Source organism: Tachypleus tridentatus, chromosome 13 (assembly GCF_004210375.1).
Source record: "Tachypleus tridentatus isolate NWPU-2018 chromosome 13, ASM421037v1, whole genome shotgun sequence".
Classification (NCBI taxonomy): Eukaryota; Metazoa; Arthropoda; class Merostomata; order Xiphosura; family Limulidae; genus Tachypleus; species Tachypleus tridentatus.
This window is the reverse complement of record NC_134837.1, coordinates 185,380,487-185,399,154: the sequence shown is the minus strand read 5'-3', so window position 1 is coordinate 185,399,154 and position 18,668 is coordinate 185,380,487. Positions and strand designations below refer to the sequence as shown.

Sequence of the window (18,668 nt, the reverse complement as noted above, 5' to 3'; positions counted from 1 at the left end):
TAGAAGTAATTCAAACGATGCATACAAAACATTTAATGTTACCAGCCCTTAAGTAAGAATGTGACTGTTTTCAACACTAAATGATATTACATATTAATAACAAAATCAATATATTAAAACCTTTACAACTAGCATGTGGTGTTTTTGTTTTCTGTGTGGAGGTTTTCCGAGACTGCTTGATTTTTTCTATATGATTATTAATAGAATAAGTTTATATCCATTTCATAGACAAATAAATTATGAATTCTTACTACTTTTGATTGGTTTGCCTGATTTGACAACATGACATCAACAAAAAAAAAGATACTAGTTTCAGTTATTTAGAAGAATACCAAGAAAACGTTGGTATCTGACACGTAACTTAACCTTGTAGCATGCCCAGTGCTAGGTTACGCTTCACTTCTTTGGCTGTTATCAACGTAGAGATCCAGGGTAGGAATAATTAATTGTTTGCACTATAGATGGAATCACACTTTCTGGTTACTTGAATTACATATAATTTGTATTCATATTAAATTCAAATTGTTGTTTTTTTAAATCTGGAAAGTGTAGGATTGAAAAAGACGTTGGAAGAGCCAAAGATGGAATATAGAAAATGTTACCCATAATTTCTCATTTTGACAAATTGTGGTTCGCAAGTGACTGTCAAAGTTTTTTTCACAGTCTACACATAATCTTAAAAATTATGGGTGTTCAAATACCACAAGTGTTATAGATATCTTAAGGTGAACCTGACAAACACATTCCTGTAGGTTTCAATCAGTAAAAGATGTAATTTAAGGAGGCAATTAATATTCTTCACAAGTTTTACACAGAGTAAAGAAAGACTGCACAGTAGGAAGGGTGGAGTTTCAAAAAATTGGCAAAAATAAGTGTATGGAATCCAAAAAAATTCTTTACACTAATTTGACATTTGATTTATTGTGTAATACTTGCATTTTCCTTTCTTGGGTAACTTTAAAATCAGTTTTCAAACAGAGTATAATTTGGTGATATTTTAAGTAAAACTTGGAGTTTTTGTTTGGCCAGACAGTGTATGTTTCAAGAATTCTTTCAAGCTCCTGCAAGAACTAATGATACGTAACTATTTAATAAGGCTTAATACAGACATTCCACAGTTACCTCATAACATATTATGTTAATGTCTATGGTGAGAGTTATATGGGCTAGAGCTTCTTTGTAAAATCATGTAGTCTCAAACCCTGAATGTACAGTTCTCACCAACTAGTGTTTAGTGTCCAGGTTTATATCTCACAATGGCAAATGTGGTATTCTTTTATTTTTTCAATACATTGTTCACAGTAAAATTGGGTTCAGCAAACATGCACTAGTGTGTTACCAATCCTGTATCAGTATTTCTAACTGGCTGACCTTTAGGAGAGGGGTTGTTGAAATACTGTTAATAACTCAGGATAATTATATTATTTTCTGACACTGCAAGATGAAAATATCCACCACTGAAATGGCTAATCTTGCTGTTTTCTGACTTTATAGATTACTGACATTGCTGTCTTCATTTACAAATCGCTATAACTGCATGATATTTCCAGTGAGATGTCTGACATTGTAAAGGTCATATCACTTACTGTCATCTAACACAGCTGTGTCCCAAAAAGGCTGTATCAAAAATTTATGTAAACTTTCCCATTAAATTATATTTTTTGTAAATATGAAACAACTCTTATATTTAGATTTATTCAATGTATTTATTAGATCTTATTACTTTGTAGTATTTGTCCTAGCTGTAATTTGGTATTGAATATAATCTACATAATTTACTTACAGTTCTTGTGGATACAAGTTAAACAGTGGTTAACTACCAAGCTGTCCTGAAAAGTGTTGTGAACGTCTTTCTTTATGTAATTTAGGGTTAGTATTAGCTCTGAGTAATGTAAAAATTTCGTGATTGGTAATTGTTTTGTTTTTCTTTTTTTAGGCTATTCAACAACAAACACAGCAGACACAATCTTATCAGATTGCCCAGGACATTATGTTTAGCATGTCTCTCCTAGCAGCTAGTTTTGCCATCTTTCTCGTGAAGGAGAGAGAGTTGAAAGCCAAACATTTACAGCGTGTTAGTGGAGTCAATCTCTTCACATTTTGGCTGACAACTTTTATTTGGGATTTCATCAACTACATTATACCTTGTTGTTTGGTGATGCTGACTTTTGTGGCTTTTCAAACTGAAGGGTTTTCCTCTGCTGAAGAACAAGGTGGGTTTGTTGCAACCAGAATTAGTCATTAATGGATAGTACAATATCAATGTTAGTCTTATTGCTTTAATATTTAATGTGATAAGTTGTATATTCACAGATGGGGGAAATCCCAGAATTTATCTTTTATTTAACATTTAAAAATCATTTTCTTTTTATATTTTTTATTTATTCTGTTTTTACAAAATTTGTAATTCATGTATTTATGTGTGTGTGTATGTACGTGTTTATTTAAAGATAATATTAATACTGAAGAGTTAAAAAGAACTGCATTAAAAACAGCAAATCCAAACCTCTGATTGATATTAGTTTGTTATAAACAAAAACAAGCTGAAATAAAAAGTAAAAAATGTCTCACTAATTGAAAGGATCCCAGAGTACAGACTGTAATGTTGAGTTTTTTTGTATTTTAGTACAAACTTTTAGCTCATAGTTCCGTTGTCTCTTGAACTATTTCAGATCAACTTACAGTGTATTTGACCATGCTCAAGGTCTCATAGACACACAGAATACCTGAATATGGTGATTTATATTTATTTGAGAGATGAAAGCAGCTATATTAACAAAAAATATCTTATTAGCTTGGCCATCCTAATTTCAAATCTTAGAACCACAAAGAAAAACTGTAATCAAAAGTAAAACTTTACATCTTTGTAAAGATGTCTTCTTATGGTTGTATCGTTAAAATACAAATACTTCATTGAAAGAGAACCACTATAACCCTGCTGGCAGATATGAATTTACCAATCTTTTCCAGCTCGTAATGCGCAACAGACTTCTTGCAAGAAGGTCGTGTTGTTTGAAATCAACTTAAAGAACAAGATAAAGATTTTGTTAAAGTTTCTTCAGTAACTAGTCTAACCAGGCTTTGTAGAGATGAGCTTACATATTGCATTTGTCATGCTAATGTTTTCAACATCAGTCAGTCAAGTTCAGGCTACAAGCACCTTTTGACACATTATAAGTTTATATCATGCCAAATCCAAGTTGTTTTGTATAGTTAAATATGATTTCAGATAAACATCTCTATAAAATGGCATAGCAGAGTGTGTGTGTGTATGTGACATAATATAAAAATAAAAACATCAGTATTTACTGCTTACTCAATTTTAACAGTACGGAAGTATTGGTTGTTAATTATGTGTGTTAGGTTAAAATGTTACCAGCCACTGTGGCAAAGACAAAATATAGCATTTTCCTAAAGATGAACAAACATTTTTCTGTAGAAATGTTAATATTTTCTTTAATTTATTAGAAAAATAAACAAGGTGTCTAAACTGAAAGTGATTTGAGAGTACATACTGAGGCAGAAATTGTTACAAGTTCAACGCAGAACTCTTGTAAAGAAAAATAAGTTTTAGTTTTCTGTATTTAAAAATGCATTTTACTCTAACTCAAAATACATTTGAGATGGTTGCATTAAATGTTTATTCTCAGTGTATTTGATCTTAACCTTGTTTAAACAGTTCATGTTAAGAGAGGTATAAAAATATGTAAAAATGTACCAGTGTCTTGAATTAGTTCAGAAAAACAATAAATACTGGTGGATTTGGTTATATTTATTAGGCAAGGAATAACATCTGTAAGAAGTAAATCAAAATGGATGCTTTTCTAAAATTGTAATATTGTACAATATTTTTGCAAAAAAATACAATTCTAGTTAATTTCATTGTATGGACAATATTTTTCCAATTATTATGAAATATCACAGGATTAAACTAATCGTTATCCTCAAGGGTAAAAAAAATTACCTCTTTTTATTTCAGGACGTTTGTTTTTGTTGTTCTTCATTTATGGCCTAGCAGTGCTGCCGTTCATTTATCTGATGTCATTCTTGTTCCAAACACCATCCACTGCATACATACGACTGTCGTTGTGCAACATTATTGCAGGTACAATATGTCTTCAAGTGGCATTTTTTTCACTCATATTATAAATTAAAGTTAACTAGTCTGTTTATTTTTCTCACTGAATCTGTTCTATGTTATCCCTTTTATAGTGTGGATATATCCAAATAAACATTTATACCCACTGACAGTGACATTTGGATTTAACTCATAGCTACCAAAATAAAGTTTCACTGTACTGTGACTTGTGAGAATGTCCTCCTGTTCTTGAAAGTCACCACAGCTGCATATGTGCTGCCATCTGTGTTCTTCATTGTGAAATTTAGATGTTTATATGACTTGTTATGAAACTGCCAACTTCTCAAGAACACAGAGAATCTATATAAAGACAGCTTCCTTTTATAGTTGGTGTAGTTATCTAAATAATTTTTTATATTTTCTAATAATTTTGGCCTCTTATTGACTTAGTTTTACCTGTATTTATACTATTTACTGGAGAATATTTTTTTTATAATTTTCCTGAATTACTGTCAGATATAGAAAATACAGCTTCTTTCAATATTGAAACAATAATACAAATTAATACTTTTAGTTTTTGGTGAATAATTAACACTTTTTTGGAATTAACCTGAGACATAATTGTGCAATGAAAGAGCTAAATCTAACCCACCTGTTAACATTTCTCACAGGAGATACTGTGTATCAAAGTTAACAAATCTGGTGATTTTTTTTCTTGTCTAAATTAGATGCAGTGTATTTGAAACTTTGAAATTTCAGAGTTGTTTTTAAAATGTTTAGTAAACAGTCTTGTATATAGGAAAGAATTGTAGTTTAATTAATTGGCCTCAAATGTACACTTTTTTTTAAACATATTAGCAGTTTCATACTCTTGCATATATTTATGACCAGAATGTTTTAAAGTTAATAATATTAATTTAAGTATCTCTGAATGCACAGGAGACAACTACTACTGTGTTAGTGTGTTGACAAAAGTTAATTTCAGTGGCTGTTAATCAGAATGTTTTGTCTGATTCTTAAATGCTCAGCCACAAACAGTAGCTAGCAATAGATTAATAAATCATGAGATGTGATCCATGTGTGTGTGTGTGTGTGTGTATATCACACACCAAGAATAACATTAAAAGCAGAATTTACTTACTTATTCTCTGACATCAGTGTATGTGTCATCAAGTTCTTATATGTATGGAGCTCCTGTTCATTATTAGACCTTATTAAGATATTAAAATAACTTGAGTGTGTGATTGTATCATGCTCACTTCATGACACATGATTGAACTACCATAAACTGTAATATTTTTGTAATTATATACATGATTGAAGTACCATAAAGTCTGTATATATTTTTGTAATTATTTACATGATTGAACTAGCATAAAGTCTGTATATATTTTTTGTATTTACATATAATTATACAGGTATATCTTATTACTTCATGAACAAAGCATTAAACATGTCTTAACCTCATTTATATCATGACTTTTAAGGTAAAAATTAATTGTGTTTCATATGATTGATTTGTAAAAACAAGTAAAATTTTGTAAACTGGAAGAGAGAGTCCTTTAGTTTTTTTCAGCTTTTTAAAGATCTATATAAGCATGTAAAAATTAGGTAAACTTAAGGCAGGATTTGTGTAAACAAGTAAAAAATTAGGTAAACTTAAGACAGGATTTGTGTAAACAAGTAAAAAATTAGGTAAACTTAAGACAGAACTTACATAAGCATGTAAAAATTTTAAGGGAAACCTGTTTCTTGTGTTAGCTTAATGTAAAGAATGTATGAGATATATTTTGAAATGAACTGGAGAAGTTATTTATATTTTGAATTGTTTTTTTTATACACTAAATATGTTTGATAAGGTTGAGAAAAGTGTTTTAAATGCATGTTTTATGTAGTGACAAATAAGTCATCACCATGTCGTGTAAAAGTTCATTATTTTACCCATGTTTCATGTAGTACCAAATTAATGTGGTATGGTTCAGTTACTAGGTTCTTGCAAAAATTTGGTTTGGAGTCAGATAAGGTTGATGAAAATAAATAATAAATCTAGGAAAAAAACAATAAGGGTAATTTTGCTTTGTACAACAACAACTGACATTATGTAAAATTAAATATTGTGAGAATAAATATACCACATACAAAGTTTTTTTCAACAATTAACTGCACAATAAAATTTGTTATCAAGATAGACCTTAGCAGTTTTGTTTTAAAATATCTGTTTAAAATATAACGCATTTTAAATCAAACTCTGTTCACAGGAATTATCTGTCTTGTGGCTGTCAGAATCTTGGAGATTCCACAGTTAGAGTTAACCGATGTAGCTAAAGCTTTGGACTGGGCTTTCTCTGTGGTCTTCACAAATTACTGTCTTGGTCGTTCAGTCAGTAATTTATACCAGAATTATCAGTTTAATGAAATATGCAACAAGGATCTCATTCAAGGAGTCTGTACAAATGCTTCTCCAGATATACCAGGTTTTGATGTTGTTAAGCCTTGCTGTAAAGGTGAGTTGTTCTTTCAGACCATTTATCATGGTTTCAACTATTACGGACTCTGTTTTCACTTTACTTCATAACCATGTGACAAGTTTTCTCCTATCAACAGAATATTTCCCAAAGTTATATAACAAACAATCTAGACTTGTATTATAAGAAAATGTTAACTTTTAATAATTTTAAAATCTAAAACATTTACATTTCAATATCTAAGATTTATCTTTCATTCTCTCCTATTTTTCTTTAATTTATTATTTTTGTTTAAAGATTGTTTTGTTTGACTCTTTGTTTTAAGATTTAAATATTTATATCAGCATTAGTAATACTGTAGTTATCACAATAGTTTTAAAATAAGTAATTTGGTTTTTAAATATCTCTAACAAATATTTATCTAACTTAAAACTTGAACTAAGCCTGTATAATATAATCATACCTTATTTATTATCAGGAAGTCATTTGTTAAAACTTCATACTGGAACTTTAGAATTTATATAGAGTCAGAATTTTATTGTTGTGCAAACAAAAGTAAACTATTCAAAAATCAGTTATTGAATTTTTTGTCGAGTCTGCTCAAAGTGCATTATTCATTTCCATTGATGGCTAGGTTCTACACTTATTTTAAGAAAATATTTATGTAGTTTGCATTTATTTAAGAGGAACATACTCAACTTACAACTTTCTAACCTAGTTTTACTCTCACGCTCCATAGTTCTCACGTTATTGAACATAATATGAGCCTGATCTTACACTCAAACCTGGTAGCACACCAGTTATGAATCATAATATTAAAAACCCCATTCTAATACTCAGTACCTCACCAATTATGAAACATAATATTACAAACTATTCTCTTACAACCAGTAGCTCACTCATTACAGAATATAATTGAACTTAAAAAGCTATCATTGTTAGGGAAATGCAACATTGTTTCTTTCTCCTTGGTAGTTACAAAAAACGTATACTATCTCAGAAGTATTAAGAAAATCCTAATTCTTTTCTTACAATAACAGTGGAATAGAATTATTAGTTAATACATTTAATATGTTCTGGAAATTGAGGGAATTCTACGTTATTTTTTGTATTTTTGTTTGACTTTATCTAAATTACAAAACAATAATAAAAAAACTTTGGAAAAAGTGATTTTTTTAATTGTTTATTTGTCCTTCAGGTAAATGTGGTGATGTTTGCTTGCCTTGGGAAACCAACTTTTTGTCTTTGAACATCCCAGGCATTGGACGTTACCTGATGTTTCTTGTGCTTCAATCCATCCTCTTCTGGATATGTTTGTATGCTTCTGAAATTAATTTATTTCGATCACTGCAATATGTCGTACCGCGCAAAAATAAGAATTCTATTGGTATAAATGAAGAGGAAGCAGTATCTTCTGTGGTTGATGATGATGATGTTATAAACGAGAAGGACCTGGTAAACTCATCCTCTGTCTCCAATTTATTTCAATCCAATGTTTTAATCCTCCAAAACCTCACAAAGTACTATAAGAATTTACTAGCTGTTGACCACATCTCATTTGGTGTTCGTAGAGGGGAATGTTTTGGCTTGCTGGGAATTAATGGAGCTGGGAAGACAACCACTTTTAAGTTGTTGACAGGTGATGAGGCCATTTCATCAGGGGATGCCTACATTGACAACTTGAGCATTAAGAAACACGTGAGACAGGTATGTTTGAATTTTTTTTCTAAAGTACCAGTGATGATATGATTAGAAGTCTTCATGAATCAATTAAGCTTCGTTCACTCACATATGTATTCTTTTTCAACCACAGGTTCAACAACTTATTGGATATTGCCCTCAATTTGATGCATTGATTGAGCAGATGACTGGAAAGCAAATTCTGACAATGTTTGCTCATTTAAGAGGAGTGGCAAGAGACAGAATTTCAAAACATATTACTCATCTTAGTAGTATGTTAGATTTCAAAATGCACATAAATAAACAGGTGAAGGACTACAGGTGTGTTTTCTCTCCATTGAAGCTACTTGTACATCAATGGTTCATTTTCTATTTTACATTTCGGTGTGTGAGACAATGAATTTTGAAACTTATCATTTTGCTTCTAAATATCAATTTTTTTCTCCTACTTATATTTCATTATTTAAACCTTATGAAGTAGACAACAACATTGTTACAATAAATGCACAAATCTCTACAGTCCTTTTCATCTTAAGGAGTTAAAAAGTACATTTTATGCTGTTTGTGTTCAAAAACTAAATAATTCATTATTCAGTAAATCCAAATCCCTCAAAGTGAGTAGTTTGCTACAAATATATTTGAGTTTTCATACACAGAAACATTCAGGCAAGTTTCTTAACATTATCAACATTTAATTTGTTGAAACTTTTTTGGTATTTACATTATATTAATAGTTATATTATTACATTAATATTTACATTATTATATTAATATTTTCACTTTGATTACTTGGATTTTACCAAAATAATTCTTATTCTTGGCATATTTAATGTTCTAAGTATTTAGTTTGTCTGCTTTGAAAGAAAACTCACTTAGAGACTGACATTTAAGCTTTATACCCTCATAAACTGATACATTACACTGTCATATGCATACTGACAATATAACATTACACTGACACACATACCGACATTATAACATTAAACTCTGACATACATACTGATAGCATAACATTATCCTCTGACATACAGACTGACAGTATAATATTATATATACCCTTGCATAAAAAGTGATGCTGTATCAGTTTACAGACACCGAGGATATTGCTACATACCATTGTATCCTTACATAGAGAAGATTCATGGGTGTCAAGATGAAGTACAGTGCTTTTTTATTATCTACTTTTTAAATGTATTTATATTTTCAAATACCTTTAACTTAAAATAATTGTTAGGATAACTAACTATACTATTACTCCACTGCCTTTTATTTTACACTTTATTATTATTCTCATATTTGTGACAGGCAGTTAAAATACAATCCTTACACAGGAACTTAAATCAGTGTATCATGTGCTTTGTTGAGATCAGATTGCTGGCCAAGTAGTAAGCATTGCTCTTTTTTGCAATAACTCTTGTGTGTAGAATGTCCAACTCTTGGAGATAATGGCAATCTTTGGCCACGTCTTCATAAACTGCATGAGTCCAAATGTATTGTGAAAAGCTCCAAGTCCCTTCAACGTATGCTGTGTTTTGTTTCTATTTCTCATTGACCACAACATGCATTTGAGAGAACAGTAGATGAGTGTTCATTTTACTTTTTATTACATGAGAACTTGTTCGGTAGAAAAGTTTTTACTCTAATGTAAATACGTTTCAAGATTGATACTTTTACTTAAAGTTGAGCAACATGTTATACTACGTTTTACACTCCTGATAAGATTACAGGTTTTGTAAGAGAAAGTAGAACCACAAAGACAAGTAATATTTCAGTTTTGTGTAATAAAGTTTGAATAAAAGGGCAAGATGTATTTGGTATCAAATTTACAGTTGTGAAAATTATTAATGAATTCAATGTTTCAAAGATTTGTGTGTAAATTATAAAGTATGAAAAACTGTTTTATACATTCACAGGTTTTGAAACTTATTTTGATCATAAGAATATTATGAATATAAAAACAAAACTTTCTGTTACAGTGGTGGCAACAGGAGAAAGTTGAGTGCAGCAGTAGCCCTTGTTGGAGACCCTCCCATTATCTTCTTGGATGAGCCAACAACAGGGATGGATCCAGTAGCAAGACGGCGTTTATGGGATGCTCTCGAAAAAAATATAGCTCGAGGAAGATCCATCATTCTCACATCTCACAGGTGGGTTGATTTCTTCTTGAGGTGGGGGTTATTCTGACACATTATACATGATATGTTTAACTATGAACAGCATTTCATATCAGTACCAACTTGGCTGTTATTTGACTTTTGAAATTACTGCAGATAAAAAATGAATGAGTACAACTTAATCTAACAAAAAGGAAATCACTTTCTTCCTGTTACATAACTATTTTTACTTCCATACTTACACCAATAAGGACAAATTTTCATTTGTGAACGTCTAGTTTGTACTGGATTATTTTAAATATTGTAGAATATTTGAAGAAAATCTTATGCATGTTACTTCATTCAATGATATTCCATCAGTTTTTGTTTTAAATTTAGTGATAAATGTGTTTCTTTTACTCACAGCATGTAAGGTTGAAGGTTTTCATTGTACACAAAATACCTGTGCTATGCTGTGGAGTTGAAAGGCTTTTTCATAATTTCCAGAGCCCCCAGTGACAAAATATAATATATAAGGGATCTATTAGTTCATCTAAGCTCTCATTCACTAAACTACTAAACAACAAAAACGTCAAAGCCAATCCTTATCATTCATATATATATCAAGCTTTCTCTTAAATTTACTGCCTCTACAACATCTGAAGGCAACCTATTCCAAAGACCAACCACCTTTTTAAACAAATAAAATTGTCTTGGCTGAAGATGACTCCTTCCCTGTCAAAATTTATATTTGTGCACTCTAGTCATACTATTCTTGCCATTAAGTATGAAAAAAAGATGATAAACCAACAATGTCATTTCTCTTAACAAAGTAAAATACCTCAATCAGACAACCTCCTCCCCCAAAAAAAATCTTTTTTTTTTTTTTTTAAAGATAAAACAATTTTGGATGCCCTAACTTCTCATATAACAACCTTTCCATCTCAGATATTAATGTAATATCCTTTCTCTAATTCATTTCCAACATTTCAGTGTCTTTCCTAAGGTAAGGAGCCAAAGACTGAACACATTATTATGTGACCTAACTAGGGGCTTAAATACATTGAAATTATGACCTCTTTAGATTTGGATTCAATATTTCTATAGATACAACTTAAAATCTAATTCACCTCCTACTAACAACAGCAGCCTGCTTGGATGATTTAAGACTTATCATCCACTATACCAAGATACATTCTTCCATAAAACTATCATTCCCATTCAAATTAATTATCTTGAAGAAATTATAACTAAAACCCATTGGCCATTTATTTGCCCAAATCACTAAATGATGTAAATCGTTCTGTAAAGCAGCAGCACTGCTATAGTCCTTAAAATTACATAACAGTTTAAAGTTCCAAAATAAGACACTCTAATTGCACTCATGACATTTAAACAATAGTGAGTGCTTAATGCCAACACTGATCTTAACCATTGTATTTCTGTATGTAGTCTGGGGATAGATAAATACTTAACACTAAATACCAGTAGCCTATTGACAACATTAGTAATATTAACATTTAAGAATCAAATATATTAGACTGTTTTATCATTACTTTATCTTCATGCTAAAGTAACTAAGTTTATCTTTAAAATATAGAAGTGACAAATAGCAAGTCTTTACTTTATGTAATAATACAAATCACAATGTATTTAGCCTGATTTATTATGTGTAAGTTGAATTTGAACTAATGGATGTAAAGTCAAGTAACCAATTTTATTCTTAAAATATGAAGATACAATACACTAGTCTTTAGATTGTATTATTTGATAAAACAATGTACTTGACCTGTTTTATGATTTACCAGTAAGTTGAATTATAGCTAAGCCTGAAGTACCATTACACATTTTAAGCCTTAATGTTACAAATGTAAATACTAAATAATATTCAAGAATCTCCAGGAGCATAACTTTCTAATGTCATTTCTCTGCTGTAGCACCCTCTAGAAACAGATCAACCTCCATAGTTGTCACAAGGGGAAAGGGGGTCCATATCCAAAAACAAACCCCATAAGGATGCTTGTCATTGTATCTTAACATTAAAACATGCCATGTTTAGCACCATTAACTTATGAGTTTGGATATGAACAGAATTTAAAAATATCCACAGGGAAATACTAGGAATGTAAAATCTGTTGCCAGGTTCTTGTTAATAAACCACGAATATCCACTCTTGGACCCTCACATGCCTGTCACACACACAACATGAACTAATATGTTGGTACATTTGTTCATACATGGTAATACAGTAAAAGTAGGTTAGAACACGATATAGTAGGTTTTATGTTAAATTAAGTAGATAAAAACACTCAATATTTAGATTTTATCTGTAGAATTATTTTAGTTTGTTTCCTTTTTAGTGAAAAATAACTGAATCAAACTTCCTTAACTAGATACATTAATGTGTTGTGGACTTCTAGGAGATTTTAATAATGTTGATACAGTGTGTAATGTTTTGACAATATGTGTAAAGCATTGGAAAAACTAATATTTTGAATGTTTTAGCAAGTTTTCAGGAAAGCACTTAGTAAGTTAAACATTTGTAAAGTCTGAATAAGTAACTAAAGAATTCCACTTAAGCAGTATAAATGTTACAACAGGAAAATATTTTTTATTCATCCATTTACATTTATTTTTGGTTTAAATTTCCTGACAGCTAGAGGTCGAACTATTCAAAGTTGTTTGGAAGCATTACATTTTGTGGTTTCAGTTGAGCAAGGTCTTTATATAAATATATAGATATTTATATAGATATAACATTCCTAAATTAATGACCTTTCTCATAGCATGGAGGAGTGTGAAGCCTTGTGCAACCGATTGGCCATCATGGTGAATGGGAAATTTTGTTGCTTGGGAAGTCCTCAACATTTGAAAAACAAGTTTGTTGAAGGCTATACATTAATAGTTAAAGTTAGCTACTGTTCCTTTAAGAGAGATCCCTTACTACCATCAGAAGTTCATTCTGAGGGTTCGTACACAAACCCTCTTTATAGGTCTGAAGCAAAGGATCGGAGGCAGGAAAAGATAGAAGCCAATTTTCATCAGAATTTAGAAAACGTAAAGACCTTTGTTGAGAACACATTTCAAGGCTGCATTTTAAAACGGGAACATCAAAGTTTTCTACACTACTACATTCCTGATACCCAGCTAACCTGGGCAGAAATCTTTGGAACTATGGAGCGTGCTAAAGTTCACTACAATATTGAGGACTATTCTATTGGTCAGACAACTTTAGAACAAGTGTTTCTTAATTTTGTCCATGCTCAACGCATCCTAGCAGAATAAAGATGTCACCACATTGTTACTGTGCATTCATGTTGAAACAGTGTATGATGGGTAACTAAATGATATTGTACACTTAAATTATAGAAAAAAAATACCATTAAGTTTTTTGGCTGAATATTTTAAGCTTAAGTTTTATCAAATTAAGTATTGTTGTGAGTTATATAAGAAACAGTCACAGCACACAAATAAATTATAAAACATAATAAGCACTGCAATTAAACATGTAATGGGGAATATATGGCTTGGTGATACAACTGTGTTTCTCTTCCCATATCTTATTTATAATGTTATTAATGCAAGTTTGACATAATGATTTTAGTTTTAGTTAAAAAAATAAGTGTATTTGTTTCATAGAATATTATGTCTTTCCTCGATGTCTGCCACTTATGGTACTTCTTCAGAGCATGGTTTTCTTCTTAGACTATGTATTATAATGCTATGTAACACAAATTTTGTTCCTGGATAGCATGTGTTATTTCTTAATTGCACGTGTTGTAAAAGTACAGAAAATGGCTATTATTTCCTTCAAGCTTTGCTTTTGTGACCTGGATAATAAAATTTTCAAAATTAACCTATTTTCTATGTAAGAATGAGCAAATTTGCACATTTTCATTCATGTAAAGTCTGAATAAAACAACATAGGAATCAAGATTTACATGTATTTATACTAATGTTATACAAAAATGTTTAGAAGTGAGTAGTTTTTACATTACAGTTGCAAATCACTTTCACATATCAGCCCCCAAATATAGTTTCCCATCATGTTTTCGTTATACACTCCCAGGTCACAAAAACAAAGTTGGAAGAGAAAAATAGGTCTTTTCCATTTACTTTAGGCATAAGCAATTGAGAAATAACACTTTCTGCCCAAAAACAAGTAAAAATTTTGTTACATACTGTAATATTTTGAAAGAATATGTACGACTAGGCACACAAAATCTTCTACGGTTTAGCAACAAAGAATCTTGATTTCTTTTTTTTTTTTAGGGAGTGATATGTGATAATTATTACACTTACTGCTTAATTTTTCTATAACAACTTTCTTTCCTACTTAGAAAGTTTGTTTTCCATGCTACCTATACACAAATGTTGTTACAGAAGATTTTAAGAGTCAAAAACTTGAAATGTCTTGAGCCTCTACCTATCTTTATGAAAAGTAGCTTGGAAACAGAAGAGGTGTTAAAAATATTGCAACAAGAACTATTAGTAAATGAAACTTCATTTTCTGACTGTAGGGGTCAGCATGTATGGTGACAGAGAAAAGGGTGGAATGGTTTTTAAGTGCTCAAGTTTTAGGTCTCTCAAAAAAACGTTCTGACTCAAGGTGGTATTCCATGGAATTAGTAAATGAAACCTCCTTCTCCAACTAAAGAGGGCATCTTGTGGAATTAGTAAATATTATTTACTATGAAAAATTCCATTTTAATTTATAGTCATATTTTAATTATATGAGGAAAGTATTTTTAAATATATTTTATTGTTTATTGAATAGGCAGTAATTTTAAGAAAGAAAGACTAGATCCCATGTTAATTATTTCTTTCATAACCTTTTTCTTTGGTTATTGTTTTTCTGATTGTTCTTGTCTGAAAATAATATATTTTTGTTAAATTTGTTTGCTATAAAGATGTGAATTAGAATCCTGTTTATAGGAGTTTTAAAATAAAAACTAGTCACTTTACGTTAAAATAAAAGAAGATTAGGGTAATGTTACCATTCTAATTATGCTCATAATATTTATATTAAACACAATTAGTTGGAAGAAACTGGAAACTGAAAATTTTGTTATCTTGTAACCAGCCTTGATATACTTGAATAAAGAATCACATTATATTAATATAATAGTAAGTTGACAAGCAATGATTTATAAACACACATCATCAGAGGGTGATATTCTGTTAGTATTGGTTGTTTTTGAAATTCAAAATGGGATATGGCTTTTTTTTAAAGCTAGTATTGAGTTCTATTATTTTCTGCTTCTTTCAGTTAAATTTGAACCTTGCATGAATCATTATCTGACACAGGATTTCTTGTCTACCATGTGTTTATTTTTGAGAAATATCTGTCAGTAATTATCATACTGAATTCTTATGTATGAATTTAGTTCTTAGATTTCAAATAAAAACTATGAGCTCATCTGTTATGGTTTAAGAAAACAAAGTATATTGCCTGATTAGTGATACATACCAACATTTTACAACTTAAAAACATCTTGTTTTTCATTAGAAACAGCTGTGTTAAAGAGAATAGAATTACTGCAGTAAAAGTCTTTGTATTAAAAACTTTTGCATCTTTCAAAGGTCAATACTTCAAAATATGTTACACGGCTTGTTTTTAAGACCATGATGTTTTCAACGGATACTGGGATAAATGTCGATATTGTAAAATCTTTATAGAGACATGTCACTTTTTGTTTGAGAAGTTTTCTAATGTGCTATCTTTACACAACTTCCCTGTTTTTAACATTATAATTTACTGGGAAGACAAGTAATTAACAGTATCCATTTTGATGACTAGATTTCAGTGTTTCTCTTAAAGCACATTTACAGCCTAAAAGGGCACAGTACATTTTCAAAGCAAGTTAACTAACACTGATTCACTGTCAACTCTCATTAAACAATAAACCACACCTAAGATATTTAACACAATTTCACCTTACATTTTCCTATTCTACATATATTATATGAATAATACATCAAAATAAATATAAAACTAGTAATGTACATGCAAGTTATACAGAATAATACCTTAATGTGCTGTTCTATTATAGATAAATAACTGTAAACCTCTTCCAAAATAAGATTGTAATTTGTCAATATTAGGTTAGCATAGTATAAACTGGGAAATGTATAATATTTTAATGGTGTCTCATATCTAACCTATTTTTTATTAATACAAACATATCTGATAAATATTAAGTATGTAGGTTGAGGTGGTCTGCAATGATTATGAATTTTTTATGTAGTTGAATCACCTCGAAGAGCTGATTAAAAGACATGTTGTTTTACTAATTTAAAGTACTGGTGAACATTGTTCATAACATACTGACAGCTTTATTTTCTTCAATTAACATGTTATAGGGCTGTTCCTTTCAGTATTTATGTATTAACCCTAATATCAGAAGTCAATTTCACAGAAATCAGTGGTGGTTTTAATAAACACAACATTGATAAAATTACCTTATAATGATAATGTATCAGAAATTTTGGGTAGTGTAACTTCTGAGTTCACATTGTGCTGAGAAACCTTCACTTGAAAAAGTTATTTACTTCTGCTGTCAATGCCAAATTAACCAGTATACAGTAGAAGAACGTTGGAAGTGATGTTTACCCTAGTTTCAATTGCAAGTGGAAAGTATGACATTTGTAGAAAGCAATGGGAAAGAGAGATGATACAAAATACATCACAATCTAATCAAAGGAGAGCACCAGAAAACTACAAAGCACATAGAATAATGGTTTTTTTCACAGCAAACGCTTTTATTGGTTTCGACAGACTGAAGAATGATTGAAATTTCAAGTGATGAAAGTCATAAGAGATAGATAACACTGTTGTTTTTACTACATGTACAGAGATTCTTGGAGGTCACAACAAATATGTTGAAAACCATTCTTACAGAACAAATCGAGGTCAAAATGGAATTACAGTGGCAAAAATAGTCTTGACATAGGAAGGCTTTATTAAAACAATATTATGAGAGTTTCACCACATTTTGAAAAAAAGAGACTTGACTCTAAACTAAAATAGTCTAGGAAATCTCTTTATTGTTCAGAGTTACCCAAACATGGCAATTTCTGTGCAATCAGCTCATGTTCTTACAAAGATTTTATTGAATTTAATTCTCATATTAACCCACTTGTATTTTTTAATCGGTTATCATCAGGTTATAAACCATGGTTATAGTTCTTCAAATGAAGAAATGTGATTACACAGGATTAAAGACAATGAACCTCTTGACATAATTCAGCACATGCAAATGGTGCCTAAAATTGACCCTTTGGGAGGTTTACATTAATAGTTTTTAAATTTCAAAATTATAAAAACATTTAAGGCTGAAGGTTAAAATGTTTAAAAAAATGAACATCTATAGTGATGAACCATTTTAGTAAATCAAGTAAAGATGTGATTCGAGTAGGGGGGGACGAATCAGGAAAGTTTTTGTTTTAGACCAAAGCCACATAGGACTAGCTGGAGTTTGCCATTGTAAGTCTGTAAACTTTTTTACTGTTCCACCAGTGGGTGGGCAAAGAAAACTATGATTTCCCACCAAAAGTTGCCAAGATCACTACAATCCATTGTAGCTAACATAACTTTTGGACTTTGTTGAAATAAACCATGCCTTGTGTGAAAATCATCAAAATTTTTGTGCTTGTATACAATTTGTTGAATGATGAGATACTAAAAACAGTTTTAAATATTCCCTATAAAAGTACAACAAATGTGTTTCAATCACTGGCACACAGACTTCTGTTAAATAATTCATCTACATTTCATGAATGTCACATGTACATAAAACTAATTTTGTTAATACAAGTTCAGTATTTGACCATCACTGTATTAAACTGGGAATGAAATATCCATATTTGGAAAATTAACACTTTTAGTCAATACTGAAGCATTTAGCCTCAAAGTGAAATTCTTTGACAGTAATAAGCCCAGATGGACTTTGTTTTCTCATAAACTCCAAAGAAAATGGCTCCTCCCACTGATATCCCTATCATCCGAGGAACAGCTCCAGCAAATAGTCTGTAAATAAAATGTTATCAGGTTGTATGCAAGCTTATACGTATTAGTTAATTTCTTTGATAAAAACACACTTTAATATTAGTAATAAATTATCTTATAACACCCTATTTCTTTGTTTTTCTTTAACTGGATACTCAGTGTTTCGACTTATGGCTTCTTCAGGAACTTTCTACTCGGATAGTTTTAGTATAATGTTCCTGAGCATCAAGTGTCTAATTAAAGAGTATAAAGCATAGGGTGTTTTAGGGTCATTTATTATCAGTACTAATGAATACTAAAACATCTATCTAGCATCTCAATAATAAAAACAATTGTATTAATAT

The 18,668-nt window shown here is 30.4% G+C and overlaps 2 protein-coding genes across 10 annotated transcripts in view; one reads left to right on the top strand and one right to left on the bottom strand.

Moving 5' to 3' along the window:
• Abca3 (ATP binding cassette subfamily A member 3) overlaps nucleotides 1–15,759 on the top strand; it is a 61,540-nt gene extending 45,781 nt beyond the window's left edge. For 4 of the 7 annotated variants that reach the window (XM_076481584.1, XM_076481587.1, XM_076481589.1 and 1 more), the window contains 7 exons: nucleotides 1,937–2,213; nucleotides 3,980–4,105; nucleotides 6,337–6,582; nucleotides 7,742–8,250; nucleotides 8,357–8,544; nucleotides 10,200–10,370; nucleotides 13,103–15,759. In XM_076481584.1, coding sequence (XP_076337699.1) covers nucleotides 1,937–2,213; nucleotides 3,980–4,105; nucleotides 6,337–6,582; nucleotides 7,742–8,250; nucleotides 8,357–8,544; nucleotides 10,200–10,370; nucleotides 13,103–13,601 — 2,016 coding nt within the window. In that variant the 3' untranslated portion in view covers nucleotides 13,602–15,759. Of the gene's footprint in view, nucleotides 1–1,936; nucleotides 2,214–3,979; nucleotides 4,106–6,336; nucleotides 6,583–7,741; nucleotides 8,251–8,356; nucleotides 8,545–10,199; nucleotides 10,371–12,972 lie in introns of all 7 variants that reach the window. The other 3 variants (XR_013021438.1, XR_013021439.1, XM_076481586.1) reach the window with 3 other exon arrangements.
• Nucleotides 15,760–17,338: 1,579 nt separating this feature from the next.
• LOC143239927 (mitochondrial S-adenosylmethionine carrier protein) overlaps nucleotides 17,339–18,668 on the bottom strand; it is a 72,302-nt gene continuing 70,972 nt past the window's right edge. For all 3 annotated transcript variants that reach the window (XM_076481590.1, XM_076481591.1, XM_076481593.1), the window contains exon 9: nucleotides 17,339–18,345. In XM_076481590.1, the coding sequence (XP_076337705.1) occupies nucleotides 18,225–18,345 (121 nt within the window). In that variant the 3' untranslated portion in view covers nucleotides 17,339–18,224. The remainder of the gene's footprint in view (nucleotides 18,346–18,668) is intronic.